At 54.7% G+C, this 27,792-nt stretch overlaps 6 protein-coding genes across 25 annotated transcripts; 4 read left to right on the forward strand and 2 right to left on the reverse strand.

The window, feature by feature from the left end:
- Positions 1–452: 452 nt before the first annotated feature.
- Positions 453–5,755, reverse strand: ap4m1 (adaptor related protein complex 4 subunit mu 1). Of its 5 annotated transcripts, none has more exons than XM_086131342.1 (15): positions 5,501–5,755; positions 4,294–4,357; positions 3,970–4,055; positions 3,781–3,890; positions 3,614–3,710; positions 3,283–3,535; positions 3,135–3,226; positions 3,002–3,068; positions 2,623–2,676; positions 2,432–2,538; positions 2,240–2,331; positions 2,027–2,071; positions 1,698–1,748; positions 1,043–1,160; positions 453–815 (listed from the first exon to the last, which is right to left on the reverse strand). In XM_086131342.1, exons 2-15 carry the CDS (start codon positions 4,349–4,351, stop codon positions 621–623), a joined length of 1,425 nt encoding a protein of 474 aa, XP_085987468.1. In that variant the 5' UTR covers positions 4,352–4,357; positions 5,501–5,755; the 3' UTR covers positions 453–620. The 5 variants fall into 5 exon arrangements, with proteins under 5 accessions (XP_085987468.1, XP_085987467.1, XP_085987466.1 ...); XM_086131341.1 differs by having other exon boundaries at positions 4,294–4,367; XM_086131340.1 differs by lacking the exon at positions 5,501–5,755 and adding an exon at positions 4,437–4,587.
- On the forward strand, positions 3,421–7,408 carry rbmx2 (RNA binding motif protein X-linked 2). 2 transcript variants are annotated; one of them, XM_086131351.1, is made up of 7 exons: positions 3,421–3,571; positions 3,677–3,842; positions 5,449–5,564; positions 5,624–5,675; positions 5,750–5,879; positions 6,282–6,474; positions 6,558–7,408. In XM_086131351.1, the coding sequence occupies exons 2-7, from the start codon at positions 3,796–3,798 to the stop codon at positions 6,875–6,877; spliced, it is 858 nt and encodes a 285-aa protein (XP_085987477.1). In that variant the 5' UTR covers positions 3,421–3,571; positions 3,677–3,795; the 3' UTR covers positions 6,878–7,408. The 2 variants fall into 2 exon arrangements, with proteins under 2 accessions (XP_085987477.1, XP_085987478.1); XM_086131352.1 differs by lacking the exons at positions 3,421–3,571; positions 3,677–3,842 and adding an exon at positions 4,840–4,986.
- A 689-nt stretch (positions 7,409–8,097) lies between these two features.
- Positions 8,098–11,206, forward strand: LOC147194242 (neuronal acetylcholine receptor subunit alpha-10-like). 2 transcript variants are annotated; one of them, XM_086131333.1, is made up of 6 exons: positions 8,098–8,522; positions 9,194–9,339; positions 9,440–9,594; positions 9,688–9,961; positions 10,006–10,321; positions 10,562–11,206. In XM_086131333.1, the coding sequence occupies exons 1-6, from the start codon at positions 8,279–8,281 to the stop codon at positions 11,110–11,112; spliced, it is 1,686 nt and encodes a 561-aa protein (XP_085987459.1). In that variant the 5' UTR covers positions 8,098–8,278; the 3' UTR covers positions 11,113–11,206. The 2 variants fall into 2 exon arrangements, with proteins under 2 accessions (XP_085987459.1, XP_085987458.1); XM_086131332.1 differs by having other exon boundaries at positions 8,110–8,522; positions 9,688–9,934; positions 10,036–10,321.
- A 687-nt stretch (positions 11,207–11,893) lies between these two features.
- On the forward strand, positions 11,894–16,989 carry slco2b1 (solute carrier organic anion transporter family, member 2B1). 9 transcript variants are annotated; one of them, XM_086131323.1, is made up of 14 exons: positions 11,894–12,041; positions 12,345–12,422; positions 12,931–13,068; positions 13,152–13,314; positions 13,407–13,631; positions 13,709–13,807; positions 13,882–14,164; positions 14,246–14,410; positions 14,495–14,684; positions 14,765–14,909; positions 14,981–15,144; positions 15,247–15,311; positions 15,386–15,506; positions 15,674–16,989. In XM_086131323.1, exons 2-14 carry the CDS (start codon positions 12,384–12,386, stop codon positions 16,052–16,054), a joined length of 2,178 nt encoding a protein of 725 aa, XP_085987449.1. In that variant the 5' UTR covers positions 11,894–12,041; positions 12,345–12,383; the 3' UTR covers positions 16,055–16,989. The 9 variants fall into 9 exon arrangements, with proteins under 9 accessions (XP_085987449.1, XP_085987451.1, XP_085987453.1 ...); XM_086131328.1 differs by having other exon boundaries at positions 11,975–12,422; positions 13,882–14,012; positions 14,092–14,164; positions 15,674–16,003; XM_086131324.1 differs by having other exon boundaries at positions 11,979–12,228.
- Positions 16,895–20,416, reverse strand: serpinf1 (serpin peptidase inhibitor, clade F (alpha-2 antiplasmin, pigment epithelium derived factor), member 1). 4 transcript variants are annotated; one of them, XM_086131334.1, is made up of 8 exons: positions 20,201–20,416; positions 19,366–19,437; positions 18,836–19,040; positions 18,260–18,415; positions 17,953–18,156; positions 17,696–17,832; positions 17,395–17,605; positions 16,895–17,321 (listed from the first exon to the last, which is right to left on the reverse strand). In XM_086131334.1, exons 1-8 carry the CDS (start codon positions 20,414–20,416, stop codon positions 17,071–17,073), a joined length of 1,452 nt encoding a protein of 483 aa, XP_085987460.1. In that variant the 3' UTR covers positions 16,895–17,070. The 4 variants fall into 4 exon arrangements, with proteins under 4 accessions (XP_085987460.1, XP_085987462.1, XP_085987461.1 ...); XM_086131336.1 differs by having other exon boundaries at positions 19,380–19,437; positions 20,201–20,323; XM_086131335.1 differs by lacking the exon at positions 20,201–20,416 and adding an exon at positions 19,892–20,018 and having other exon boundaries at positions 19,380–19,437.
- On the forward strand, positions 19,038–27,639 carry LOC147194245 (Na(+)/citrate cotransporter-like). 3 transcript variants are annotated; one of them, XM_086131329.1, is made up of 12 exons: positions 19,038–19,330; positions 23,025–23,153; positions 23,243–23,379; positions 23,506–23,720; positions 23,877–24,054; positions 24,134–24,256; positions 24,341–24,553; positions 25,646–25,752; positions 26,203–26,324; positions 26,412–26,573; positions 26,692–26,829; positions 27,101–27,639. In XM_086131329.1, exons 1-12 carry the CDS (start codon positions 19,148–19,150, stop codon positions 27,227–27,229), a joined length of 1,836 nt encoding a protein of 611 aa, XP_085987455.1. In that variant the 5' UTR covers positions 19,038–19,147; the 3' UTR covers positions 27,230–27,639. The 3 variants fall into 3 exon arrangements, with proteins under 3 accessions (XP_085987455.1, XP_085987456.1, XP_085987457.1); XM_086131330.1 differs by lacking the exon at positions 19,038–19,330 and adding an exon at positions 20,962–21,232; XM_086131331.1 differs by lacking the exon at positions 19,038–19,330 and adding an exon at positions 20,962–21,139.
- Positions 27,640–27,792: the final 153 nt, after the last annotated feature.

Genomic DNA, 27,792 nt, shown 5'->3' on the forward strand with positions numbered 1-27,792 from the left:
GTGTGTAATAAATACTGTAGTGTGTGGTATAGTGCCGTGTGTGATGTCGTGTTCCGTTGAACGGTTTTGTACTGGACTTTGTGTATGTCCAAGTATAATGAATAGTGTGTAAATAGCGTCCGGTCTTCTGCACTATAGCGTACGATGCATTGTGGTGTATTTCTCGTAATTAAGCATTTGGTTATGTCATGTTCGCGAAATGCTTAGTACTGTGCGTCACCAAAAGTGCAGTGCGTAACACGGTAGTGTGCCACGTGTTGTGCGCGGCCTATTGTAGTGTCATGGTAATTGTAGCATAGCATTGTGCGGTGCATCATATACAATACAATACATGCTGATATAGTATAGATAAGAATGTAGTGCAGTACTCGTATAAAGCAGTATGCCACGTTGTACTGGGTTTTCCCATTGAGTACAAGAGTGTGTGGTAAAGTACTGTCTGAGTATTGTAGTAGTGCTAATATTTCTTTATTTTAAAAAGTAAACACAAAAGTCCTGCGCAATACAATGAATTGAAATTAAAAATCATTCTTTATTGCGGTGACATCATCTCATCACCACATCATGATGTCGTCGTCGTGTTCGCGAAGCAAAAGAAAGCAGCTGCGCCCGCCGCCACCTCAGATGCGGATGGTGTACGAGTCCGAGTGAGTGACGTAGCGCACCCAGCGCTGGGTGGGGCCGCGATGTTGCGTGGGCACCAGGCGCAGGAAGCGCACGTGGAGGCCGCTGGCCGTGACCTTGGGCAGCTCGAAGGTCAAACACACGGGACCCACCTCCATCATGGAGGCGGAGCTTAGGGCGGGAATGTCCAGCTGGGGGAAAACGATGCCGATACGACGAGATCGAACGTGACCGTTTTGACATAAAACATTTTTTGAGAAAAGACTGGGTGGAAAAAACAGAAATGGCGTCAACAAAGTGTTGTCATTTTTTATTTGTGTGTTTGGTGGTTTGCCCCGTTCAATAATTGCAGTCCCCCTTCGTCGCCCCGCCGGCGCGACGGCGTTATAACGTAGTTATCGCTGCGCTTTTTGCGTACCTTGAAGACGGCGGAGAGCTGCGTTCCCCCGGCTAAGCGCGGAACTTTCCAGACGACGGCTCGGTTTTGCGGCTGCAGCTCGGCGCTCTGATCGGGACTGCTGAGTTCCTGCGACAAACTGGCAAGAAGTGGCACGATCAGGCAGGGGGGGGCGGGGGGGGGGGGGGATGTCCAAGTTGAAGCGGAATAGCTTAGCCTTGATGATTAGCCTTGAGTAGGAAGGGCCGATTCAGCAATTGAGTTCCCTTTGATTTGGGCTACCGGTGCAACCGTTAATCGATTAATCAATGACTAAATTCACCAACAACCGCTTTGATAATTGATGAATCGTTTCGACGTCAAATTGTCCAAACCCTCGGATTTCAGCCTCTCAATTAGTAAATAATGGCCCAAGCCCCGCAGTCCTCCACAAAAGCAGACTGACTGAGAGAAGTTCATTCTTGCTCAGAAAAAAGAAAAAAATCTGACCGGAAAAATCAAGGGAAATGAGAATTGTCGTGAGAAAAAAAACAAACAAACGAATCAAGTGGGTTTCCATTGCGGTTTAGCCTTCCGGTTTCCATGGAAACAATGCGTGTTGTTACTCATGAGCGGCCTCGCGCGTGCGGGGGGGGGCTTTTGTACCTGTCATTCAAATGGGAGCAAATTTGCTTACCTGATGCAACCGTTGGGCACGCGGATGCCGGCGCTCACGTTGACCGCCGAGCTGCACGCACACAACGCCGCCGTGTCATCACAACAAGCGTCTGGGACTGCGCGTGGCCGCAGAGTTGTCCCAACGTGTTCCTGTGCCCGTTAGTGTCCGAGTGCGCGCGCGCGTTTGTATCTTTTTGTGTCGGCACGCATGCGGGCGTCCTCGTGCATGCGGATATCTCGGTATATTTCACTCGACACATTTGACTTGGCATGAGCGAGCGTGTGTCTAAGTGCATGTGTGTTTGCATTTGTGCGCCCGCGTGCTCATGCCATGTGACGGCAAGTGACCTTTTAGGCGGCAGGTCGCAGCGTAGCTTGAAGAACATCAGCAGCCTGCGAGACAAACGCGGCACGTGAGAGAAAACAACAGGAAGTGGCCGTCGGCGCCGAACCTAACCTCCCTCTCCTTTCTGTCCGTCTTCACTCTGACACCAGGGGGCGGCATCCGGCACGTGCCTCCTCTTACCTCCCCCGAGGAGCTCTGCCGAGTGAGTTGGTTACCTTCCGGTGGCGTCCTTCTCGATGGCGGGAAAGAGTCGGAAGGGCGGGGCCAAGGGCAGTCGGTCGGCCAGTCGGTACTGCATGACGCTTTGCTTTCAGGAGCGGGACGAAGGTCAACACGTTGAGGCCGCCACCCTTGTTCCCCCCCCCGGCAAGAGCGGCCAATCACGCGCGAGCCAGGGCGGGCCTTACCTCCCCCTGGCCGGGGCTGATTCGCAGGATGCGGTGAGCCTCAAAGTCATCCAGTCGGACGGCCGGGTGGAAGCTGCACTCGTCCACGCGGACTGCCGCGCCGTAACCTGGACGCGGGGAAATTGCCTCAGCGCGCTTCCTCTTTGCTCGGCTCCGACGCTTTTATTTTGAAGGGCGGCGGGCCAGCTGACCTGCGAGATGTGAGCCGCCGACGCTCAAGTCTTCGTTGAGGCCGATGCGAATCTCTGCCGCAGAGCAATGTGGCGTGAGGGGACCCCGCTGGACATTATGAAAAGCCACAGAGACCCCCCCGACACCAACCCGAGTCAAGTCCACCCTGCCCGATTTGCATAGCGCCAAACGCCAACTCAAGTACACAATTTAAGTAGATGATTACAGGCTAGCATAATTATTAGCCACGAGAAAATGCCTCGCATCGATACGTTTAGATTTTTTTTTTTTTATATGTGGCGGCATAACCCCAAAAATCAAATTTTGGTCACGTTTTTTTCAGGTTGCGATCAGCAAAAACGTTTTTGACATTCTCTCGTACTCCGTCGCTCGACTCACCCGAGCAGCTGGGCAAGAAGCACTTGACCTTGACCTCACCCTCCACCTCTGCCTTCATCAGCACGCCCTGCACACAGCGCACTCAGTGCACCCGTTCAGGCCCCGCCTCCGCCGCGCTGTCGATCCTACTCACGTTGGTGCTCATGACGACGGACATCCTCTCAATGACGTCCACAAAGATCTCACTTTTCCCTCCCTGGACACACACGGAGGTAGGGCTGGGACCTAAAATCAAATCTTGCCATTTGCAAACGTGTTTTGGAGGTTCCGCGATGTAGTACCTGCAGAGGCCTGGTGGCGGCAGAACTGGGCGCCACTTTGCTCTGTTGCGTGTCGGCTCCAAACTGCGGCGGGGACAAGAACGCGGAGGTCATGGAGGAGGTCGAGCGGGCGGCGACGTACGTGTCGGCGGCGGCCCCGCACCAGCCCCACGTTGGCGAGGTCCAACAAGCTGAAGGGTCGCGACGACAGCGCCTCCGTCTGGATGAAGTTCTTCAGGACGTCACATGACGTGGACTGCACGTAGCCGTAATCCTGCAAGCAAATATATCTATCTGTCTATATAGATAGGTGTGTGTGTGTGTGTGTGTAAATGCAGTATATATGACACACCAGCATCTCATCCAGAAGTTCATAGATGAGCGCAAAGTTCATCTGCACCGTCTTCTCCGACAGAGCACCGCAGTAATCTTTGATGAGAGCAGCCAACCTGACAACGCACGCACGCCGTCACTTCCTGTGCGCGCCGATGCCACGGTTGCCACGGTGATGCGCCGCACCTGTTGAGGAAGTCGATGATGGCAAAGGGGGAGGAGTCTGCCGCGATGGTGGTGGCGACCAGGTACAGTCCTCCCTGCCACACGTGCACAAAGTGGACGTTTCTGTGCGTCTGGGGACAAGAGGGGGCACACATGCAAGTGAAACTCGAGTGAACGCACACACGGACAAGCGTCCACACGGCAGGTTACCATGACAACAGGAGGCTGGTCTCCAGTCAGCGCCGTCACTTTGTCATAAAAAAGGCCAACAGCGTCACTCCCGATGTCTCCCCGGACTGCCGGATGGGCGCGGAGTCAAGTCGACAAATGTGCGGGTGAATGGAACAGTCTAAACTTGTCCCTAGGTGTGTGCCCTGCGATTGGCTGGCAACTAGTTGATGGACCCCTGGACCACCACGCCCCGCGACCCTTGTGGGGGTCTACGTGGATCAGAAACTTTAAATCGTTCAACAGAATGAGCTTAACATGAGTTCTCAGTGCCTCATGTAGGAAGTCCCCTGGTTTGAAGGATACAGTCTTTGTAGACGAGGCGGTCCCCTTTCGAGGACAAGATGAAGACTTGCGCAATCATCCTGGGCTGAAACACACTCACAATAGAAAATAAAATACAGCATAAATGTAATGTTTATCTCCATCGGTTTGCGTGCTTCACTTACCGTCTTCAGGCTTGTCAAGAAAATGTAATCTCAATGAAATTATGTCATGCCATTGGATCTCGCTTCGTGTTTTGAACGAGGCGTCAATATGTTTTTACTTTCACATGATAAACATTCATTCATAACTCGAGCAATATCCGATAAAAAAACATCCAAATGCGAACGCAAGTAAGCAATTTCAAAAGCTTTGTATCCGATGTAGTGGATTTTGAATGTTCAACGTAGCTTCGAGCTTGTTGTTGACAAAGCGCTTCGTCGTCACAGTGCACAGCACCGCCTACCGAGCAGGCGGACCACTCACTGGTTTCATTTTTATTTCACCGAGTTAGTTTAACTGTGAGCTTATCGTAAAAGGAGCTATACATTTTCACATTATATTGTAACCTACGCTTATTTGGAGGTCTCTCGGTGCATAGAATTGGAAAACGTGAAAGGTAATAATAGTACAGACCTCCAATCAGCAGGTGGTAGTCGAAGCACGAACCTTGACCCGGAAGTATTTTTTTGTCTTTTTGTCTGGTGAGAGAACTCCAAACACTTTTACAATGAAGTGAGTTTTTACCATTCCTCTTTTCTGTAATTCATATCAATTATATTCAAATAGCTATGTGTGCGTGGTTCGTGTCTGTTGACCTTTTTGTTGTTACGTTTTATTGTTCGCACGTTCTCTTTTTTTTTACCGTCCTGTCGCTGCTAAGAGCTAACGTGGCTATGAACAAGGTGGACAGCGGTGGACTTGAAAAGAGCTCCCTCATAAAATGTTAAAAAGAACACGTGTGTCGATGAGATAAATCATCAAATAAAGAGTTTGTTAATCATTTTTGAGTTCTGCTCGTATCGCTCACACTTTTTCTTCAATATCGTTGTCTAGAAACAGCTAAAATTAGAAAATAATCATAAGAGTAAGAGGAAGCGAAATGGCAGTACAGTATTTGGCTTGCACAGAACTCTTGGGGTGAATTGTTGGGGGCGAGGGTATTATTTTGTGTATTTTTTTGGGTGTGTGTCTCAGTCCGTTGACCAAAGTGAAGCTTATCAACGAGCTCAACGAGCGAGAAGCTAACCTGGGGATCAACGAGAAGGCTTCATGGCACAGCGAGTACAAGGACAGCGCTTGGGTATTTATAGGTAAGAAGACCAAGATGATGATGATGAAGTCAGGTTCACCGTCTTCTTTTTCCTTGCAGGAGGTTTCCCTTACGACCTGAGTGAAGGCGACATCATCTGCGTCTTCTCGCAGTACGTTACATGCTGTTATGGTATTGTTTTTAGATCCCGCGCCGGGACCCACTCGGACTGTTTTGTCCCGTCAGGTACGGCGAGATCGTCAACATCAATCTGGTGCGAGACAAGAAGACGGGCAAGTCCAAAGGCTTCTGCTTCCTGTGTTACGAGGACCAGAGGAGCACCATCTTAGCGGTGGACAATTTCAATGGCATCAAGGTGACACCACAACAGCATTAACATTAGGGGAGAGCCGTATTTTCACCAAAAATGCCATTCTGGCGATATTAAGAGCAAATCATTTCCCCAGTATCATAATTAGCCAAGTCATTTTTGAAAATGAAAAAAATTGACAAAAAAGTTGTATCCAATCCAAAATTAGACGAACAAGATTAGTCTAGCTGGCTCGATTCAACCTTTTGCAGCACACTTTGACCTGGATGACTGACAATCTAGAAAACAATTTTCAGCAAGCACTTTTTTTTTTAATAAATAATATTCAGTCATTGATGTCCCAGCCAGGCCATGGAACCAATTAAATTTGTAAGTCGAAGGGGCCACTTGTCACCTGAGTGGATCAAGTCAAGAAGTGACCTAGCCCACTTTGTGGTCCCATGCCAGATCAAAGGTCGCACCATCCGCGTGGACCACGTCCGGGACTACCGCCCCCCCAAAGACCACGAAGATATCGATGATGTGACACGGCGCCTGAGGGAGAAGGGATGCGCTCCCTCCATGAACAATGCCCCGCCTGCCTCCCCGTCCTCCTTGTCGCAAAACGATGACGTCGTCCCTGTGAAGAAGAGCAAGAAAGGTGAGCTCACATCCTCTCGATGCACGTGTGTGTGTGTCTGTGTCTGACATGATTGTCATCGCTGCAACCTTCTCCACCTGTAGATAAGAAAGAGAAGAAGAAGAAAGAGAAGAAGGAGAAAAAGAAAGAGAAGAAGAAAGCGAGCCGAGCGTCGTCATCGTCGTCCTCTGCTTCTCCTCATCCTGCTGCCGTGAGAGTGAAAGAGGAGAAGGAGGACGCTGCCTACGACAAGTATGACCGGAGGAGGGCGCCGGTCCAGAAGGACAGAGGGAGAGGAGAGGAGGGGAGGCGACGAGACGAGGAGAGAAGAAGGGAAGATGACCAGAGAAAAAAAGGACATGAGGAGAAAAGACGCGGAGATTCCGAGAGAAGACGGGGAGAGCATGAGAGATACAGAAGGTGACCTCGGTGACTTGTGGGGGATTGCTGGAATCTTTTTTTATTTTCCCCATTTTATTTTTTCTTTTATTTTACCACATTGAAAAAAATATCTTTCTTTGGGGTGGGCTTAAAATTATGTCGGACAAAGAGAATTTGTCTTTTTTTTGGGGTGGGGAGGGGACTTTAAAAGCATGCATAATAATCATATTTTCTCTGACTTGCTGCTTTTTGGGACTGAACACACTCTTTGGCCCCGCCCACCCGAGCCTCTCCCCACTCAATTAACCTTGAGTCACCTCCAAGGTTGGCCAGGAGGATGAGGATTAGCATCGCATCTGGTCTGCACGAGCTCCAGACTCCTCCCACACAAATCTTTGCCACTTTCAAATGACTCACCCTCGCTATTTTGTAGCTTAGTTTGATTTTTTTTTATTTTTTTGGGCTGAGGGGGGTTGCTCCATAGTAGAAAGAGTGAACTCCCCTTCAACTTTTCTGACACGCCTCCTAAAATAAAAGGCAAGTAAATGTATATGTAAAAAGATCTTCAACCAAAGCGTGCGCTCTTGTGTTCTCTTTCTATTTGTGTGAAATCAAGTTGATGTTGAGGCTTTCTTTTGACATATAGTTGCAACGATTGTCCACTAGGTTGCACCAAAGATGCGTTGTCATTTTGCGCCACGATCCAGGCCGACGTGAACGGCGCAGTATCGGGAAAAGGTGACGCTGAAGACCACGATGATGTTGGGTCTTTTGAGAAGCAACTTTTTCCACCAGGTGTCGCCAACAGGACACGGTTCAAATGCAGTTGCATTGTAGTCTTCCATTTCACTGAACGCCACTCTGACGTGAGCCACACTTTGAACACTGACCCCTGTGCTTAAAAAGGGGGAAATAAAACCACTTTTCTCGTGGTGAATCGATTAAATGTGTTGGACATGACAATTAAATTTTAAAAAAACTATACCACTAGAGGGAGCTCTGGCGTCCGTACCGCCGAAAAGTAATTTCTATTTTATTTTTTTAAGTCCCCCAGTGTGTGTCAATCCATTTCACACTAATCCCTTAATCTCTACTTTACAAAGTTTACTCTTTCGGGTTAATTTGAAGGAGGATGGCCCAAAGATGAAGGTCACCTTGCTCAGGCGGGGGGGCCGGGGGGGGGGGGGGTTGCGAGTTCAAGCCCCCCCTGAAGACTGCCTTCTGCTCCACCGGATGCCTTGTTCATTCCTATTTCGCTTCTTTTGTGTTGTATTGGCAATTTATGTTCTGTGCCGTCTTTTATCGTGTTTTATTTTGCTCGATTGTGTTTTCCTGTGTTCTGTTGGGCCCTGGATGGCTTGTGTACCAGGGCGTCAGAGGTCGAAGGTCAAATGGGGTGTCAAGAGGACGGCGTGTGTGGCGTTGAGGTTTCAAACAGTTCCTGATGCGTGTTACCACAAAATGTTACCGGTTGAATTCTTCCTCTTTTCTTCAGTTCACGCTGGACCTTCTCGCCTTTGGCGGGAGGAGGAGGAGGAGGAGGAGGAGAAAGCACGCAACCTCCTCATACATCAGCGACTCATTCTCTCTCACGGCAGCATTCGTCCTGGCAACCGAGAGGAAGAAAATAAGTTTGACGATGAAGATGGCGCGTGGCTGCTTCGTTGTGTTTCTTCTCTTTCTTCCCGGTAAGACAAACTTTCCTTTTATTGTGAACAACTTTTCCTTCTTCGCGTGAGCAATAAAATAAACACTATTTGCAAGTCCCACTGCAGGGGTCCCTCAAGGATCAATTTTAGGGCACATTTTGTTCAGTATAAATGACCTTCCCAAAGTCTGTCCAATTTTTAGACTAACTTGGTCTGTAATCATTTTTTATCAACATGGCGAGAGACAGCAGAGGCTAATGAGCTTTGATTTCGTATCGTTCGCGGACCACGGGAATTGTGGCGCACGTGGCCCACCTCATGTCCATGTTTGTACATGAGGCGCTAACGACCGGGAGTCACTTGTCATAATTTATCTGAAGGTCCTTGAAATGAGCTAGCCGCTGCCTTGTATGTGCAACCACGATCGGCATCTCCACGTGATAGCATCACACACACACACACCAGTGATTAAATGATTGATGACCAAAACATTTGATGTTCCGACAGTTGATATCAGTCCCAAGAGAAAGTAAAGAAAAGGTTCGAGAAATTCTCCTTCCGAAAGAGAAGGCTGTAGTCCCGAGAGGTGGAAAAAGTCCCATGAGATGGTTTTAAACCTGAGGCAAGGATTTCCACCACGACCCTTTTTATCGTTGTGACATCATGTCGTGTGTGTGTGTGTGTGTGCGCGTGCGCGTGCACGCATGCAGCATGTCAGTCAGCACACGGCCGCTACGCTCACAAGCTGCTGAAAGATTTGCTGACCAACTACACTAACGCCCTGCGGCCAGTGGCGGACACGGAGCACGTCATCAACGTGACGCTGCAGGTCACGCTGTCACAGATCATCGACATGGTGACCACAACGCCCACACTGGACGCCCCCCCCCCCCCCCCCCCATACCCTTCCATTCAGGCTAATGTCCCCGTACGTGCGCGTGTGCGTGGTTCTCCAGGACGAGAGGAACCAGATCCTGACGACCTACCTGTGGGTGCGGCAGGTGTGGATGGACGCCTTCCTGGCCTGGAAGAAGGACGACTACGACGGGCTGGACACCATCCGCATCCCCAGCAGCTACGTGTGGCGGCCCGACATCGTCCTGTACAACAGGTGGGTTTTGTTATTTGTTGACAAAAACGCCCACCCGCAGTTTGGCATCAAAGTTCATCAGACCCTTGAAGTCTTTCTTCTCCACCGCCGCAGCGCCGACGACGAGTTCTCCAGCTCCATGGAGACCAACGTGGTCCTGAGACACGACGGCCAGGTGATGTGGGACCAGCCGGCCATCACCAAGAGCTCGTGCTCGGTGGACGTGGCCTTCTTCCCCTTCGACGTGCAGGAGTGTCACCTCACCTTTGGCTCCTGGACTCACAACGGCAACCAGATGGACTTGTTCAACGCCTTGGACAGCGCCGACCTGGCGGACTTCATCCACAACGTGGAGTGGGAGGTGAGAAGCTTTGCGATTCCGAAAAGAGTCCGTTCCACTTTGGAAACGGGCCCGAACCCCAGATGACCGAGAAGCGCCCGCGTCGCTGTTGCGTCCGGCAGGTCCTGGGCATGCCCGCCAAGAAAAACGTCATCCTTTACGGGTGCTGCTCGGATCCGTACCCGGACATCACCTTCACCCTCCATCTGAAGCGGAGGTCCTCCTTCTACATCTTCAACCTGCTCCTTCCCTGCATGATGATCTCCTTCCTGGCCCCGCTGGGCTTCTACCTGCCGGCGGACTCCGGAGAGAAGGTGTCACTGGGGGTCACCGTGCTGCTGGCCCTCACCGTCTTCCAGCTGCTGGTGGCCGAGAGCATGCCGCCCTCCGAGAGCGTCCCGCTCATCGGTGAGTCCGCGTTGACCTGCCGCAAAAGGCTTTGCCGTCGTCTCTCCGGTTTGTACTCATTACGACAGTCTTATTAGTATTAGACAAGGCCATGGCTTGACTAAATGAAGCCCTTCACCATGTTTCATATGATTAAAAAAAACAACAAATGTTTTTCGGGGGCCCCGTAATGGCCTCAGGTTGACTCTGAAGAAAAAACCCCCCAAAGACTGTTGTTGCTTGTCATGTGTCGCCGGGCAGGAAAGTACTACATCGCCACCATGACGATGGTGACGGCGTCGACGGCCCTCACCATTTTCATCATGAACATCCACCACTGCGGCCCCGAGGGACGTCCCGTGCCGGCTTGGGCCGAGCGCTTCATCCTCCAATACTTGGCCCGCGTGTGCTTCGTGTACGAGGCGGCGGACGAGCGCCCGGGCGGGCCGGCCTCCCGCAAGCTCCCGGAATCCGACGGCGGCAAGTGCAACGGGGAAGCGCGGGTGGGCGACGCGAGCCCGCGGAAGGACGAGGCCTCGGTCGACCTGGACGAGGGCGGAGACGCCGCGGACGGCCGGCGGTCGGGAGGAGGCGCGGCGGAGAACCGCAAGGAGGCGTGCTCGTGCCACCATCACCAAGGGCTGCGCCGCAACGTGGAGTACATCGCCAACGCCTACCAGGACCAACGTGCCGCCCAGCTGCGCATGGGAGAATGGAAGAAGCTGGCCAAGGTCATGGATCGCTTCTTCATGTGGCTCTTCTTCCTCATGGTCTTCATCATGAGCGTCCTCATCCTGGGCAAGGCCGTCTGACGCGCGCCGTCTCTGTCTTGTGCCGACGACAGTTGATCGCTGCCAAATGTATCGACAAGTCGCGTGACGCATTAAAACCGCATCCCCACCACCACCCCCAACTTCCTGATGGTTTCTTACCCGTCTCGAGGATCGGTCCGGTCCGTAGGCGTGTTGCATGTCACGCGCGCGCTCCTTCGCAAACCGAAGTCGGGGATCCTCCGCGCTTAGCCCGTGACTTGCTGCAGCAAACGTTTCACGTTCGGACTTTTTGCGCTGTGTTTTTTCTCGCGCTGCCGCGACACATTCGGAAAATTAAAATTAGCATCACTGCTAACGCTAACGCAGACCCGGAAGACTTGTGGCCCGTCCGATCGCTTCGCGCCGCCCTGCCGGACTTCTCCTATCCAAAAACCCAAACCAAAAGGTGAAGCCGCAGGTAAGGCCATCGCCATCGCGTCACGCCGGGTCGGGGTGGTCGCCGGAGCCTCGTCGTGTCGCCCTGTGCCGGTCACGTGACCGCCATTGTGACATGTCTGCGCGGTCACGTGACCGCGATGACGTCACGTCGGTGTGGCGACGTGTCCCGTCTGACGTCACCATGACGCGACCGGATGACTCGGTTGATGTCCCGTTTGTTTGGTCACGTGACCTACGCTCTGCTACTTTTGTTGCTTGAATGAAACGGATGGCCATGAGCTTGCTGGTTCCTCTCCGGGAGGGCGGGGGGGACATTCCGGCGCTTGTTGTTGACTTGACTTTGTAACATTTGACATGCGCTTACTCGTCCAACTTCCTGTCCCCCCCCCCGCACCCCCCCCCCTCACTCTCTCTGGCCTCAAGGTTCAAATTCCACGAGGCTCCTCCTCCTCCCCTCCCTCAGCCGTCCTCTCCGTCTTTACGGGAACAAGCTGCTCCTCTTCAACATCATCATCGTCACCACCGCCGCGGTGAGTCTGTGCGATTTTTTTTTCCCGGGTCTTTTTCTGGAGCTCCCCCCCCATGCAGCCGCGTGACGGTGATCGTGGCGAAGGCGCTGCAAACTTTTTGCGCCGCTCTCACCGTCGCGCGCGCAACACTGCATCGCTAATCGAGCGCGCCGACGCTCCCTCAACTTAACTCGCGCTGGGCTGCAAGGTGGAGCAACCGAGTGCATGCTCACATTCCACCGGTGACGGGCCGCCGCCTTCCCGCCTTAATGACCTGCGTGACCTTCTGTCTTCCCGATGGGCACGCGACGGACGCGCGGGCAGGCTTCGACGTCGCGCCTCCCTCGCGCGTCGCCGGTCGTCATGGAGGCGAGGAGCAGGAACGTCTTCGGCAGCGTCAAGGTAACGATTGACAAAATGAAATGAATACAAAATAAGCGCATCCTGTTCTGAAAAGTCACGTGCGCCCGGTTTTGTGAGAGCAACCCTTCATTGAATTTGCCCAAACCCCAAATGGCTGACTTCCTGTTCGAGTCCACGCGCGGGTCCCGGCGACATTTTTGTACGTCCTGTTAAGCGAGAGATGCGTTCTCGTGTTGATCCCCCGTAATTTTTGTTTTCCAACATGCGAGTGCCGGAATTCGCCCAAACGGGCCACCTCAATCCAAAATGGCCGATGTCCCCTAACAATTATGCTCATGAGACTTTTTCAGGCGTCATCGGATGATCGAAATGTCCACCGCCCACTTTCGTGTCTGTTGAGGAAACTGATAACGCTGCGTTGTTCTTTGTTTTGCTCACTCTTGAGGCCTGGAACGTCCCGTGTGGATTCAAAATGGCCGAATCCACTCGGGATGCTGAGCCGAGTGTGCGGCGGTGAATTCCAAAAAAATGTTTTTTGGCCGTGCAGGTTTTTGTGGCGTGTCACAGCGTGCTGCAGCTGTCGCAGCTGCTGGTGTCGGGCTATATGAAGAGTTCCATCTCCACCATCGAGCGGCGCTACGGTCTCTCCAGTCAGAAGTCGGGCCTGCTGGCCGCCTTCAACGAGGTCGGCGCAACCACTCGGTCGTTTTCCTCTTCGGTTTGCGGGGCGGCGAGGCCTGACGCCGGCCGGGCGGGCGTGTCTTCCAGGTGGGCAACACGCTGCTGATCGTCTTGGTCAGCTTCCTGGGGAGTCGCGTCCACCGCCCTCGCGCCATCGGCTGCGGCGCTCTCTTGGCCTGTTTGGCGTCGCTGCTCATGGCGCTGCCGCACTTCCTGAGCGGGCCGTACCGCTACGGCGACCGCGCCGCTCGTGAGTCCCGAGCCCGCCCGGCGCCGTTCGCGTTGCGGCCGCAGGTGGCGTGAGTGCCCGAGTCCCGCCCGCCTCTCTCGTTTTCCACGCAGCCGCCCGGAACGGCTCCGGCCTGTGCCGCCGGGAGAACGTTCCGGCCGAGGCGCCGTCGTCCAATCGCAGCTGCGGCGAGCGGGAAAGCTTCGCCCACGAGGGCGTCTACCCTCTGCTGCTATTTGCTCAGCTGCTGCTGGGCGTGGCCTCCGTGCCCATGCAGCCTTTCGGCATCTCCTACATCGACGACCACGCCAGCAGGAAGAACTCGCCGCTCTACCTCGGTTTGCCGCCGCCGTCCCCCGTCGGCTCGCGGTCGGTTCCGCCGGCGTGACCTTCGTGACGCCGCGCTCGTTGTCAGGCGTCCTACTGGCCGTCACCGCCGTCGGCCCCGCCTTCGGCTTCCTGGGCGGCGCCTTCCTGCTGCGATTCTACGTGGACTTTGACAAGATGGCCGCAGGTCTGCACTTTTTTGCTTTTTTTTTGTTTTTTAATCCGCCTTCGCCGCTACACCGTATGCGCCGTGCGTGTCAGATGAGGCGCAGCTGGATCGGGGCGACCTGCGCTGGGTGGGCGCCTGGTGGCTGGGCTTCCTGGTGGCGTCGTGCCTTCTCTTCGCGGCGGCGCTGCCGTACTTCTTCTTCCCCCGCAGCATGGCGCCGGAGGTCAGGCGGACGCCGCCGGCGCGCCACCTTTGTCCCGTCACGAGGCCCTCGGCGCCGTCACGCGTCTGTGTCTGCGCAGGAAGAGTCGGAAGCAGACGAAAAGCGTCGGCCGGACATTTTCCAGGAAGTCGGCCTTCTTCACTTCCTCAAAAGTCAGCGTCCGCTTCCCGCCCGACTCGCCGTCGGCGCCGCTCGCTCTTGTCTGATGGTGCGCGTGGGCGCGTCCCCTTTAGGCTTTCCCGCCATGTTGTGCCGGACCCTGCGGAGGCCCGTCTACCTGCTGGTGGTCCTGGCGCAGGTCAACCTCGCCGCCATGGTGGCCGGCCTCGCCACCTTCATGGCCAAGTTCATCGAGAAGCAGTTCGGCCAGCCGGCGGACTTCTCCAACGTGATGATCGGTGCCCGCAGTGTGTCTGTTTGCGTGCGTGCGCGCCCGATCCCGCGCAGGTGTGCCAACCCCGTTTTCTGGCCCTCCCACCAAGGCGGCGTGAGCATCCCTCTGGCCGTGTTGGGAACCGTGTCGGGCGGCGTCCTCGTGCGGCGCCGGGCTCTCGGCGTCGGCGGGGCCAGCAAACTCTGCGCCGCCGCCATCTTGCTCAGCCTCTGCTGCGCCTTCCCGCTGATCCTCTTGGGCTGCCCCACGCAGACGGTGGACGGGGTCTTCCCCCCTCGGTAACGGCACCGCCGCCCGCGGCCCCGCGCAAAAAGTCCCAAACTGCAAGCGCGTCTATGTCTGTGCGCGTGCGCGTCAGGCGTGCGGCCGCGCGCTGCGCTTCGACGTGTCGGTGCGCCCGGGATCCGTTCCGTCCGGTGTGCGGGTCCGACGGGGTCGAGTTCACGTCCCCGTGTCGCGCCGGCTGCGTCGCCATGGAAACGGACGGCGCCAACAAAGTCACGGTAAGGACCCGTGCGCTCGCCTCGTCGTCATCGCCGCTGCGGGAAAAACCTTGCCGCGCGTTTCCGCGCAGAACTTCACGGAGTGCGGCTGCGTGGGCGGGGCCGGCGGATGGGCGGCGCCCGGAACCTGCGGCGGCCGCTGCGGCCACCTCCTTTGGCCCTTCGTGGTCCTGATGGCCGCCACCTGTCTCACGGCGTCCTTGTGCCAGACGCCGTCCTTTGTCATCATCCTCAGGCACGGAGATTCCGCAACCGGGCGGCCCGAAGCTCCGTCGGCGCGGCCGCTCACCCCGCGTGTGTCTTTGGCTCGTTTGTGTTTGCGTGAGCGTGCGTGCAGGACGGTGTCGGCGCGGGACAAGTCTTTGGCGGTGGGCATCCAGTACATGCTCTTCCGGGTCCTGGGTAAGTAGGACGACGTCGTTGGGTGGTCGCGCCGCCCGACGAGGCCTGTCCTGATGCGGCCGCGTCGTCCGCAGCCTTCATGCCCTGCCCGGTCCTCTACGGCTTCGTCATCGACTCCGCGTGCGTCCTGTGGGACCGCCAGTGCGGCAAGCAGACTTCCTGTCTCTACTACGACTTGGACCGCTTCAGATACAGGCCGGTCTCTTTTCAACAGACGTAGCACCTTGCGATTTTTGCCGTTCGGCTCCTTTCGGTTGAGCTGGCCGCCTTTGACACCTCGGGCATCACGGGTTCACCAAACGCATTACATCAACTCGTATCTCGAGGCATTTGCTGATGGTTTTTTTTTTTTTTGTCTGCAGGTTTTTGGGCGTTCAGGGGGTCTTCATGTGTGGGGGTCTTCTGTGCTTCTGCTTGACGGCGCTGGTCCTGCACAGGAGGAGGGCGGGGCCCGAGGGCCCGCAGGCGGCCGGTCGGAGCGCCTACGAGCTCGTGAGCGAGCGCGGCAAAGAAAAGGACGTCAACCCGGGACGCACCTGAGGAAAGCCTCGGAGCCTTTGGTCCACATTTTTCACAATTGGCTTTCTGGCACGTGGACGAGTAGCGCTTGCGAGGCGATGGCATTCTTTGGACTGGCGCGTCGGATGGTAATTTTCGTCAGGACAAAGGGTGCCCTCGTACAAAGTACGTGGACCTTCAGCTGGATATCACGCACGTCAAAACGCTTCAAAGGCGAAACGTAGGACAGGATGTCGCCTGCGATCTAGCTGCAGTTCCACTGATGTCCACCGGGCTAACTTGCGCTAACCCGAACCCAACGCTACTTCCTGTCGCCTTGCTAGCCACACGCTAATGTAATGCAGCCTATGCTTCGTGCCGCCATCTTGTCTCCGACAACCAGCTTACATGTCTGGCAAGTGCGTGTGTGTGTGTGTGTGTGTGTGTGTGTGTGTGTTTGTACATTTGTTTATTCCTCTGTGTATATTTGTGGTTGCGTGTGGGTTTGTGCATGTTTATGGGTTTGTGTGTTGGTCGCTGTGGTTTTCGGTTTACGTGTGTGTGTGTGTCGGTCTATTTCAGTCTGTGTGTTTGTTTACGTGTGTGCATTTGTGTCTCTTGTGAGGGCGTGTGCATGGTTTGGCAGCAAACGTTTGGCCGCCACCTGAGTACTTTGGTTGGTGGTGGTGGTGATATTTTTACTCATCATTTTGTCAACGTGGATTAATTGTGACAAATATTTTGTTCGTTCCTTCCTTCTTTCTTTCTTTCTTCGGGGGTTTTTCCTGATTTGCTGAATCACCGGGCTAACCTCAGGAATGTGACGATAAAATCAAAACCACATGGCAGGCGCACGCGTGTGCGCAAGCAAACGCATACACACACACACACACACGCGCGCGCGCACTCCTCTGATGGGTGGAGACAAATGGGAAATGTGTGTGCATGTGATATGATCCACATGTGGAGAGTTCATCACTGTGTGTGTGCGCGTGCCTGTGTCTGTGTGTGTTTTGTCCTGAGGGTGGCGCTACAAGTCAAAGTTGATAAGTTAAAAAAAAGTCCTCTCGGAGGAAGAAATAAAATGCGTGTTATTTTTTTTTATTGTCATGTTTAATTTGTAGCGTCACATGAATGTACTGTACTACAAGTGACAATTAAAAAAAAAAATCACCCCTCATTCTCGCTGCCCTCCTAGGACCTGCTAAGAGTGTGTGTGTGCGTGTGTGTGTGTGTGTGTGTGTGCGCGTGCGTGCGTGTATTAGATGGTCAGGTCCTTGGGATTGATCACTCTCCCAATGAGGAGCAGGGCCCCCGAGGCGTCATCGCGAATGAGGAAGAGGAAGGGGCGGTCCATGCGGTAGGTCAGGTGACCGGTGGCGGAGGTGGCGGGTGCCGATTGGTCGCCCTCGGCCGCCATCTCCATCACGACCTTGTGATTGACGCCGACCAGCTTGGCGGGCTGCGCCGCGATCTTCTCCAAATCCTGGTCGGCTAGCCAATCGCTGAGCCCTGCGGGGGAACCGAGACCACGCCTGAAGATCCGTCCGACACGCGGCCGTCCAAAGGCCCGCCGAGGACTCACCCAGGTCGGGGAGCAGCGTCAGGAGATCGGCGGCGTAGCTGAACTTGAGGACGGGCATGGTGAGGGTGACGTGCGCGGCGTGCAGCGTGCTGCCCAGGTCTTGCACAAACTCGGCGGTCAGCGTCTCCTCCAGGGCGGTCAGGTTGGACGTGACTTCCTGAGGCAGGAACACGAACATGCTCACCTGGTTCTGCAGGAGGATCTGCGCGATCTGCAACGAGAAGGCAAGCGGCGGAGGTTGGTGGGCGGGGCGGCCGCGGGGGGGCGGCTCCGGCGGGCCGACGGCCCCTTCCTGGCTCACCGTGCAGCTCAGGTCAGAGTCCACGCCCATCTTGATGGGGTAGTTCTCCTGTTGCATCATGGGAACCCGGACGGGCGCTTTGCCTTCCTGCTGGAAGTTCTGCAAGGACTGAGGCGGGAACGCCGTCACCCACTTCCCTGTTTGGTGGGAGCACATTTGCCGTTGCTCTCGTCGGTGTGTGTGTGTGTGTGTGCGGTGCGTCGATGTTGTCATTGCTGTTCTATCGTCGTCGGCATTCTTGTCACGGCGCTTGTCACCTTTGAAGTAGGCGCCGGCCACGGCGTTGACTCCGGGGTTTTTGGTCAGGGGCTTGGCCAGGAGGCGCTGCACCTTGTTGCCGGTCTCCGAGGCCACCCAGTCATTGATGTCCTTGGTGTCTCGGCCCCCGCCCTGCAGGGCTTTGGGCCGGATGCCGTATTGCTGCTCCACCGCGGTGAAGAATTCTTGCTTGAGGCGCAGACCTGAGAGAAAAAAGAGTGGCCTTGCGTCACGGCGCGCGCGCACGCGGGGGGGGGGGGGGTCGAGACGGGCGATTTCGATTCGGTCCGGGTCGCGCGGACTGACGTCTGGCCAGGTAGATGCGGGCTGCGGTGCTGAGTCCTTTGTTGCCTGTCTTGACGGAGGTCAGGAGGTCCCTCAGGGTGTTGTGGAGCTGAGGGTCTTGCAGGGTGTGGTAGCGCAAGGCCCGGAACAGCTGCCCCTGGGCACGCTCGGAAGCGCCTGTGGAACCCACCGCATTAGCCCGCTTTGCTCAATACAGCGCAGAGACGCCCTTCGGGCATCCTTAAGGCCCGCCCTTACAACAGCCTCGACAGAAACCCGAAAGCAGGGCTGTGCGGAGTCGGTCCTCCGGGGCTGATGATCTGATGATGGTTTGAATCACGCATGTTGCAGGAGGCCGGAGAGCGACCCTTGAGGACCGCCGCTGGACGTGCCTGTCCTAAAGGCACCCTCGGAAGGGGTTCGGACCCAACCAAAAGACCCTTTGGAAGCCCAACTTGGAGACACCCTCGGAGCCATCCGAAAGATTCCCCGAGAGACCCCAAGACGCGCCCCGGAGACACCTGAAGAGCTAACCCCGAGAGACCCCGGGACCTCCCCTAAAGGTTTGTGTCAGTTTGATTTTCCCAAAGTGCTCACCCAGGGCCAGCTGGGTGAGGACCGCCGAGACGCCGACGGGCGCCAGAAAGACATTGGCGCCGTCCTGTTGGGATGCCAGCGCGCGGAACAGGTTGTAGCCAAAGTCTGAGGTGGCGGCGGCCATCTTGGTGGCGGGCGTGGTGAAGAGCTCCATGGGTTCCGCTTGTTCATCCTCGCCGGCCGCCGGCTCGTCCTCCGTCTGTGCCTGCGTCAGACAGCGAAAGGCCCACGTCAACGCCCGGCAACCGAGGGGGGTGACCGTTTGCGGTCCATGAGCTGCATGGGGCGTGCCCCCCCCCCCCCCCCCCCCCGATGGAGCGGCTGACACGGCGACTTGTCCCTTTTGGAGCGCCGATATGCCGACGACCCCCTCGGGACAACCCGAAGAAAAGAAACACCGAGAGACACCCTGCAGACCCTCCAAGAAGCCCCCTCAATGCTACCCCGGGGACACCCCAAGACGTCTCCAGGGCGTCGCCGGCCGACGTTGATCTGGTATGTTGGAACGATGCATCGGCACATTAATTCACCATGCTGACGATACCTGAACCACAACCAAGACCGCAAGGCCCAAAAGCAGGAGCGGGGTCGTCCGCGTCATCCTGAAACACACACACACACACACATATAATATTTTTTTTTTTTACATGAATTTTTCCTCACTCTGATTTCAGTTTTCATGCCTGCACTGAACAAAAATGTGTGTTTTTTTTTCTTTTTTAATTCAGTTCAGGTTTTGGTTGTTGTCGATAATAACACACACGCTGACCTGGCAAGGAACAAGTTGGGAGATTCCAAAAAGCCTAAATTAAAAAACATGTTTGTGCCTCTCGGGTCGTGTAAATTGATCATCGGAAGGCTGCCAAAGGGTCAAAGTGCACGTCGCTCACGCGCAAACTCGCTCGCACACGCGCGGCGGGGAGAAGTAACCGAGTACAAATACTCTCGTAGTGTAACTGCAGTTGTTTTCCCCACGACTCTGTCGGAACTTAAGTACTTTTCACAGCCAAGATTTGTCGTTTGAGTATTATGATTATCATTGTTATTCATCCTTACCTCAGCCCTTCGATTTTTTTCCCCCAGAGTCGTTCTTGCCCAAGTACAGGGTGTGACTTCTCCACTATTGGCACCTTTGCGGGACGGTCACGTGGTGACGACACGCTGTCACCCCCAAAAAATGCCCCCCGACCTACGTCGGCGCGCGACAAAAGATCAAAAAGTGCACGCGTTTGGACTCGGCTCGACTTTTTAGCAATTGCGGTTGTGCAGCGCGCCTAAATTGCTCAAGTTGAAAAAACAACAACAAAAAAAAAAGGGGGGGGGAAGACATGGAAGCAAAGGACAAAGTGATTGACGCGCACTCACCTCGCAGCAGCGTTGCTCTCTCGCTCCACGTCGGCGCGCGTGACAGCGAGGCGCGCGCCCGGCGTCGGCGGCTCGCTCCCGAGCGGGGACGCGCAGCCGAGACCCGACCCGCCGTCCGCGTGACGGGATGGCGAGCTCGAGCTCAAACTCCGGCCCCGCTCCGTCCGTCTCTTTGTCTTCGGTTCGCCGTCCCCACTTCCGTCTGTCCGTCCGCATTCGACAACATTCGCGCCACACGTCGACTTTTGTCCGTGCGGGTGTCACGTGAACGCTTCGCGCGGTCGCGGAACGGACTCCGCCGTCCCCGGGGCACCGCGGCACCGGGCGCGACCGTACCAAGGAGCGGCCGCGAGGTGGCAGCAGACTCGCATCACATCAATCACAACTCGACTCGCCCGCTGACCGCCAGCCGACATTTATTCATTCATTCATTCCTCATTCCTTCGTTGATGGTTCCCTCAATGATCACGTCACTCGCGCATTCATTCAATCGCTTCGCTGATGGTTGAGATGATTCCTCGTTTCTTCCCGGTTGGACAACCGACGCTGCCATGTAGTCATTCGAGGATCCGATTTCGGTCGTCCTTCCTTCACCGGCCATCCGACGTCGTTTATTCAGTCATCATTCTCCTTCGTTCGTCTTTCCTTTCCTTTTCATTGGACGGTCGTTTATTCATCCCTCCTTCCTTCCTTCAGCAGCGCTCAACGGCGCTTCTTTCTGTTGCCCTCGTGCGCGCGCGCGCGCGCGCGCGCACGTCTACTATTTAGAGTGAATGAGGAGCGTGTTGGCAGCAGAAAGAAGTTTGAAGAAGTTTCGTCCGCACCTTGGTGGCCACTCCTCTTCCTGGTCCTCATCCTCCTGGTCCTGGTCCTGGTCCTGGTGGTGCTCCAGCTCTTGGCTCCTGCAGCTCCCGGTCGATGGCGGTGCTTCCCGTGCGGGTGCGACTGCTTCGCGCCGTGTGGTGTCTGAAGGGCGTCTGGGTGGTGGCCTCGGCTCCGCTGGTCCTGCTGCCGCTCGCCCTCAGCACCAAGGTGACCCCGCGGGGCCAATTCTGTCTTTCGCTCGCTCACTCCGACGTTTCCGTCAAATGTTTTGTCTTCATTCATGACTGTTTCAGTCTTCGTATTCGCTCGTAGAGTTGAAAATATATTCGTCTCGTTGTTTTAATTTGCGACGTCATTTATACATTTATTATTATTATACATTTAAAACATTTATTTGGTGCACTTTATTCCCCCCCAATTTTGCTGCTGTAGACCGCAAATTTCCCCAGTGCGGGACAAATAAAGGTTAGCTTATCTTCTCATATACATTTCCGCGCATTCCATTCCATTTCAATTCTTTTCCATCTTCATTGATTGATAAGCATTTCATGTTTTTTTTGGGGGGGGGTTTTCATTTTCAACAATCTTTTTCCATCCATCTTTATCCATTTCAATGTTTAATTTCGAAATGTGTTTGATTGCCGGTCGTTTTCTCGATCGTTGCATTTTTCGTTCCCACGTTTGAGTCATTGGAAGGTTTCACCGATTTCCAAGTGCACCGCGAACGCCTTTTTCCTCACTGAAAGTTGTCATTTCTCGACACGTTTGACAACATTCGTTGAGAAACGTCGGGCGTTCATCCCCAATGTTCATAGGAACATCTTCTCGGCTTTTGACTTCCAAATGGGCCTTCTTCGTTGAACCCTTTTTCATCCCAGACATTTAAATGTGCCATTGGCGGCCCTTTTAAGTCATCGGTAATAAAACATTTTCGAGCCCTGTAAATGAAATCATTGTTGTCCTTCACAAACGTGACCGCTGGGATTAAACGGGTCCACCTTTTCATTCTTAAGCCTTTGCAAACGTTTGAAAATGTGTCTCATCGCTCGGTCGTTTTCCGGGAAGAAAACTGGCGCTGGCACTTTTTCATTTGTCATTTTGGAAACAAGCGACGCTCAAAAGTTGTCGACTCGTTCCTTCGACGTTGCTCTCTCAACGCGTTTATCCGTTGAGGTCCCGCTCGCGGCGCGTTGCGTGGCATTTTTCATTCCTCGACTTTTCTGCCCCCCCCTCGCGGCTGTCACTGATTGACAAGCCCGCGCAGCGCATCGGCTCCAAGTTCAGCGACCTTTCCATTCATCAATATTGCCCCTCCACCCTTCCTCGCCCCCCCCTGCCTGCTTGAAAGACAACATGGCAGCCCCGCCGTGTGCACGTGCACACGTGTGGGCGCACGTGTTTGTGTACGTGCGCGCGCGTGCGAACGGCCCGTCAGTGAAACCCAAGTGGCGTGTTTGCGCTCAGCCGGTCCCGCCGGCCTCCCGCCGGCCTTTGCTACTTTCTCACGCTCTTCCTCATTTTCACCTTCGTCGTCACGGCCGGCAACCATACAAAGAGGAACACAAGGGCTGCAGCGACACACGTAGACAGATAATGTGGGGAAAAAAAGTCTTGAAATGTCCCAGCGTTTGTCACAGATGTTTGCGCTGCCGACCTGGACGTTGCCGCGTGCGCTCCCCGCCGCGCTCCTGACTTGTACTCTCGGCGTCCTTTGGTCAACGCGATCATAGAAGAAAACAAAATGATGAAAAAAGAGGGAGAACCCTCTCAGTCGGCGTTTAAAGCAACAAGTGTCACATTTTTCAAGCAAACACCCCCCCACCCCCCCGCCCTTCTTCTTGGTGCTGACGCGACACCCGGCTGTGACCCCCCCCGCCGACGCGCGCTACATCTGGCCTGCTTCCCGTCTCTGGATGCCACCGATGAACTTCATGCGCTCCGCTTACGATGCGGTGTTTTGTGTGTTTTACGCGAACTGCGTGTTTGTCTGCGTGCGCAGGAGGCGGCGTGCGCGTACGTGATCCTGCTGATGGCGCTGTACTGGTGCACGGAGGTCCTGCCGCTGGCCGTCACGGCGCTGCTGCCGACCATCTTGTTTCCCCTGCTCGGCATCATGCGGTCCAAAGATGTAAACTTGCGCATACGTGCGCGCCGCATGCCGCGATTGAGTACGCCGGTAGCATGTGGAAGAAAATGCCGAAAGGTCTCTCCGTGCAGGTGTGCATGCAGTACCTGCAAGACAGCAACATGTTGTTTGTGGGCGGGTTGATGGTGGCGGTGGCCGTGGAGCACTGGAACCTCCACAAACGCATCGCGCTCAAAGTCCTACTGGTGGTGGGCGTCAGACCCGCGTTGTGAGTCCATACTTGACGGCGTATTGTCCCTCTACGTGTGTTGCTACACCTTTTGTGTCAAATGTGAAATTGGCCACATTTGGAGCTGTGAAGTTTCTGCAACGCTCCGCTACGGATCCACGACAGGCTGATGCTGGGCTTCATGAGCGTGACGGCCTTCCTGTCCATGTGGATCAGCAACACGGCCACGGCCGCCATGATGGTCCCCATCGTGCAGGCCGTGCTGGACCAGCTGCGTTGCCGTGACGACGCAGAAGAAGGACGCCAGACCGCGCGCGAAGGCGCCGCGGACCCCGCCTCCGTCGTCCGAGCGCCTGACGCGGATGCTTCCGGAAGGACGGGTGAGTTTCTCTCCTGCAGGAGAGTGTGAAGAAAAAACGGGAGAGGGCGGAGAATGGGGGAAGGGAAGGCGCCTCACTTAGTCGGGCCTTAAGTACCATGTCTACGGGCGACCGGCCGCCGCAGGGTGTGAACACTTTGGCGACCTGTGCCCTCAGCGTCCGTGTCGAGCGTGGTTTGCGCGTCGGAGGCGGGGGAGGCCGACGGCGTGGACGAGCGGCGGAAGCGTTTGAGCAAAGGCCTGCTCCTGAGCGTGTGCTACGCAGCCAGCATCGGCGGCATCGCCACGCTCACCGGAACCGGACCCAACCTGGTTCTGCTGGGCCAGATGAGCCAGTGAGTGCGCGGCCGGCTAAAGCGCGAACGCGCGCAGGCGGCGGCGGCGCTCTTATTGTGAAAGCGCCGCGTCCCGCAGGTTGTTCCCACAGAGCGGCGGCGTCATCAACTCGGCGTCCTGGTTCGCCTTCGCCTTCCCCACCATGTTGATGATGCTCTTCACGGCCTGGATTCTACTGCAGCAAGTCTTCATCGGACGCGGGTCAGCCCCCCGAGCGCGCGGCAACTTTTCTCTCGCCGCCTGCTTCGGCTGCATGACCCCGTTGCCGTGTCGTCCGACTGTCAGCCTGCGGGGAGCGTGGTCGTGCGGGACGGGGCGGGCGGCGAAGGAGCGAGCGGCGCGCGACGCCATCGAAGAGGAGCAGCGGCGCCTGGGTCACGTGACCTACGGCGAGGCCAGCGTGATGGCGCTCTTCCTCCTGATGGTGCTGCTGTGGTTCACGCGGGAGCCGCGCTTCGTGGACGGCTGGGCCTCGCGGGCCTTCAACGCCGACGCGGAGTGAGTCGGCCCGCCGTTTCCTGTTTCCTAAAAAAAAAAAATGCAAGGGGAAAAATGATTCTCCGCTATAACAGGTTTCAATCGTTTGAGCATCACGTCTCGTTGATTTCAGCTCCCGCTGGTGTGCGTCATATTTAACTTGGCCACCGGGGACAGTATTAAGCGGTCAGGAAGACGCAAACGAATTTGTGGTTGTTTTACGTCCACAACTGACTTCATTTTCAATGAACCCGTCAGGAACGCTATCTCCGACTTTTCCTCGAAAGTCAAAGCGACGGCGACACCGACAACAACAAATCAACCTAACCTTGTTTCTTGCAAAATCTCATCAAGGTGTCTGATTGGCTTCGCCTCATGCGGGCGCGGTCCGATCCGTCAATGAAAGTCTCCGAACCTTGAAAAGGGGACCAAAGTGGACGCCATTCATGTTCATTCATGAAATCGCTGCCAGGTTGCATAACGACGCCTTTTACCAGCACTTTGCGTAAACAACAAAGAGCGGCCACGAGGCTCGCGAGTGTGTGTGCGCGCGCGTCCTTTCAATATTTGCGCTCTGCCGCGGCAGGAAGTGAGCATGACCTCTCTGTCGCGTGGCGAAAAATAACACCGTTGATGAGAACGGTTTGTATGTTCGAACACATCCAAAGTCCTCTTTGTTTGCACAATGGACAACAACCTCAAAAACAAAGTCTGATCAGACGCGAAATGTCACGGATGGGCTAATGAAGAGCATCGGTAGTTGTGGCGTTATGTAAAATCTGAACAGAAGTGGCAGCAACACATGCGTGTATTCTTTATCCTCTATAAAGAACAACGAATATCACTTCGGCTTAATGAGTTGTGAGTGTCTTTGTGTACAGTATAGTAGTATGTCCTTTGGATGAGATGATGGATGGATGGATGATTCTTCCCCCAGGTGGCCAAGATGCACACACCAAACGGAGCAGCGCAATGTTCATTTGAAGCAAACAATGTGGCAAAAGCTGCTTACTTTCTTTACATTTTATTTTGTCACGTCATTACTTTGCGGTTGCTCTATTTTCAAATGTTTTTTTTCAAAAGCACCTTTTGAAAGGCACCACATCTCTGCAGGTTCGTCACGGACGCCACCGTCTCCCTCTTTGTGGCGCTTTTATTGTTCATCCTGCCGTCCCAGCCGCCCAAATATCTCCTCTGCTGGAGGCACAGCTCGGACGCGGGTCAGTGACACGTCCGCGTCCACTCGCGCGCACGTACACAAACAAAACATTTCAACATTTGCTTTTCAAAAAAAAAAAGGAGGAAGAAGTTGCGATCTTATGAGGAAGAAGTTGACATTTGAAGAAAAAAGTCAAACAAAATGCGCTCCTCATATTTTCAAAAAACAACAACTCTTTATTATGCTACGAGTATGATTTTTTTTGAAATAACGATTTAAAAAAAATTCGCAATCAAATGCACTTTTTGAATCATAGGATTTTTTTTTCCATGAAACTACAACTTGATTCTGAAAGCATCCAAATTTTGTTACTCAACAAGAGGTGGTGGGGGCAAGTTGCCATCCAAAATACGCATGCCCCCCCCCCCCCAACAAGCATTTGACTATTCTCGAAAGGAGACGATCTCCTTGACTGAGGTGAAAGTTTTTTTGCTTTGTCGCGTCCAATCAGACGGGCAGGTGTGCCGAGGCCCCGCCCCTCCCCTTTTGACCTGGAAGGTGGCGCAGGCCAAGATTCCCTGGAACATCGTGCTGCTGCTGGGCGGAGGCTTCGCGCTGGCCAAAGGGAGCGAGGTGAGCGGGAAACGGCTCCGATCGGAGAAAAAGGCTCAGATTGTGACTGGGGAGTCGCTCCGGATCGGATGTGGCTGCGTTGTTCAGGAGTCGGGCTTGTCGCGCTGGTTGGGCTCGCAGATGACGCCGCTTCACTCCATCCCGCCGTGGGCCATCGCTGTGGTCCTGTGCCTCCTCACCGCCACCTTCACAGAGTGCGCCAGCAACGTGGCCACGGCCACCCTCCTCCTCCCGATCCTGGCCTCCATGGTAAGTCATCTTCTGGGGGACGAGAACCCTCTCTCGGGACGAGAAGCTTATCTGTGGCTCGTGGCTCTTTCTTTCTCTCTTGTTGTTGTTGTTGTTGTTGTGCGACCTATGCGTGCAGTCGCAGTCCATCAGCGTGAATCCTTTGTACGTGATGATCCCGTGCACCCTGAGCGCCTCCTTTGCCTTCATGCTGCCCGTGGCCACGCCCCCCAACGCCATCGTCTTCTCTTCGGGCTACCTCAAAGTAGCCGACATGGCGAGTCTGCGCGGCCAACGCGACACCACGCCAAGATAAACCCGCGGGCCGGGCGCATGCTTTCGAACATATTACGCTGGCATTGTAGCAATAAGAAAAACATACGTACAAACATAGCCGAATGCTCGTAGTTGGCGACGGAACTTTAGCCGCGAGCGTGTCGACGTCGCGTGCGACCTTTTAGCCACGCCGGCCGTCAAACCGGGAAGAAATCTCAGCGTCCGGATGCTCGTGTTCATAACCTGGTGCTTTTACCGTGCGCCCCCCGCAGGCGAAAACCGGCGTAGTGATGAACGTCATCGGCATCGCGTGCATCAGCGTGGCCATCAACACGTGGGGCCGCGTCCTGTTCTCTCTGGACTCCTTCCCCGAGTGGGCCAACGGCACGACGCACATTTAATTTCGCCGCTCCAGCTGCTCTCTTTCGCTTGTCACGTGGTGTTTTGAACGCCATGATCTGCTTTGGAAAAATTGCTTCCTACGTTTGACCGTTTGTTGACTGAGAGCGCTCCCGAGTATGTCGGCAACGTTTTCATGATCAGACGCGGTGGAAATGTATGTTTTGATAGAGACATTTGTTAATAATCTATTTTCATTTATTAGGAGGAGAATATGAAGATCCTATTTCAGGTAATATTGTGAATTTTATGTGTAGTGCATTCATGTTAATGTTATTTTCCGTTGGACTCCACTTTTGAGGTTATCGTTTGTATTGATGTTGTTTTTATGTTCAAGTTTTTGACTTATTGTACATATATGTAACATGCTAATTTTTATGATCTTTCAATAAACATTTCACACAAAACCGTGGCCGCTTTTAAACCATCATCTTCTGACCTCCCGCTGTTGAGATATGAAGTTAATTAAATACACTATATACGGCGTATGAAGTGGCAAAACTCAAATGAAATAAATGGAACAAAAATGATCGAGTGTTTTGGTTGCAAAGTGTCTCCCTCTAGC

The sequence above is a fragment of the Hippocampus guttulatus genome, chromosome 15, assembly GCF_054856545.1.
Source record: "Hippocampus guttulatus isolate MCC_2025c chromosome 15, RoL_Hgut_1.0, whole genome shotgun sequence".
NCBI classification, from domain to species: domain Eukaryota; kingdom Metazoa; phylum Chordata; class Actinopteri; order Syngnathiformes; family Syngnathidae; genus Hippocampus; species Hippocampus guttulatus.

Coding starts and splice junctions, on each gene's coding strand:
- rbmx2 (XM_086131351.1), top strand. CDS start 3,796: ATGATGGCAAAGGGGGAGGAGTCTGCCGCGATGGTGGTGGCGACCAG. Junction 3,843..5,448: donor GCGATGGTGGTGGCGACCAG/GTACAGTCCTCC, acceptor TGTGTGTCTCAG/TCCGTTGACCAAAGTGAAGC. Junction 5,880..6,281: donor ACAATTTCAATGGCATCAAG/GTGACACCACAA, acceptor GTCCCATGCCAG/ATCAAAGGTCGCACCATCCG.
- ap4m1 (XM_086131342.1), bottom strand. CDS start 4,351: ATGATTGCGCAAGTCTTCATCTTGTCCTCGAAAGGGGACCGCCTCGTC. Junction 3,891..3,969: donor ACCAGCCTCCTGTTGTCATG/GTAACCTGCCGT, acceptor TCTTGTCCCCAG/ACGCACAGAAACGTCCACTT. Junction 1,749..2,026: donor TGCGACCTGCCGCCTAAAAG/GTCACTTGCCGT, acceptor GTGTGCGTGCAG/CTCGGCGGTCAACGTGAGCG.
- LOC147194242 (XM_086131333.1), top strand. CDS start 8,279: ATGCGTGTTACCACAAAATGTTACCGGTTGAATTCTTCCTCTTTTCTT. Junction 9,595..9,687: donor GACATCGTCCTGTACAACAG/GTGGGTTTTGTT, acceptor CCACCGCCGCAG/CGCCGACGACGAGTTCTCCA. Junction 10,322..10,561: donor CGAGAGCGTCCCGCTCATCG/GTGAGTCCGCGT, acceptor GTCGCCGGGCAG/GAAAGTACTACATCGCCACC.
- slco2b1 (XM_086131320.1), top strand. CDS start 12,290: ATGACCTGCGTGACCTTCTGTCTTCCCGATGGGCACGCGACGGACGCG. Junction 14,165..14,245: donor CCTTCTTCACTTCCTCAAAA/GTCAGCGTCCGC, acceptor CGTCCCCTTTAG/GCTTTCCCGCCATGTTGTGC. Junction 15,312..15,385: donor CATGCTCTTCCGGGTCCTGG/GTAAGTAGGACG, acceptor CGTCGTCCGCAG/CCTTCATGCCCTGCCCGGTC.
- LOC147194245 (XM_086131329.1), top strand. CDS start 19,148: ATGGAGCGGCTGACACGGCGACTTGTCCCTTTTGGAGCGCCGATATGC. Junction 25,753..26,202: donor GAGGCACAGCTCGGACGCGG/GTCAGTGACACG, acceptor GCGTCCAATCAG/ACGGGCAGGTGTGCCGAGGC. Junction 26,574..26,691: donor TCCCGATCCTGGCCTCCATG/GTAAGTCATCTT, acceptor CTATGCGTGCAG/TCGCAGTCCATCAGCGTGAA.
- serpinf1 (XM_086131334.1), bottom strand. CDS start 20,416: ATGCGGACGGACAGACGGAAGTGGGGACGGCGAACCGAAGACAAAGAG. Junction 17,606..17,695: donor ACTCTGACCTGAGCTGCACG/GTGAGCCAGGAA, acceptor TTCTCGTTGCAG/ATCGCGCAGATCCTCCTGCA. Junction 17,322..17,394: donor GACGCTGCTCCCCGACCTGG/GTGAGTCCTCGG, acceptor GTTCCCCCGCAG/GGCTCAGCGATTGGCTAGCC.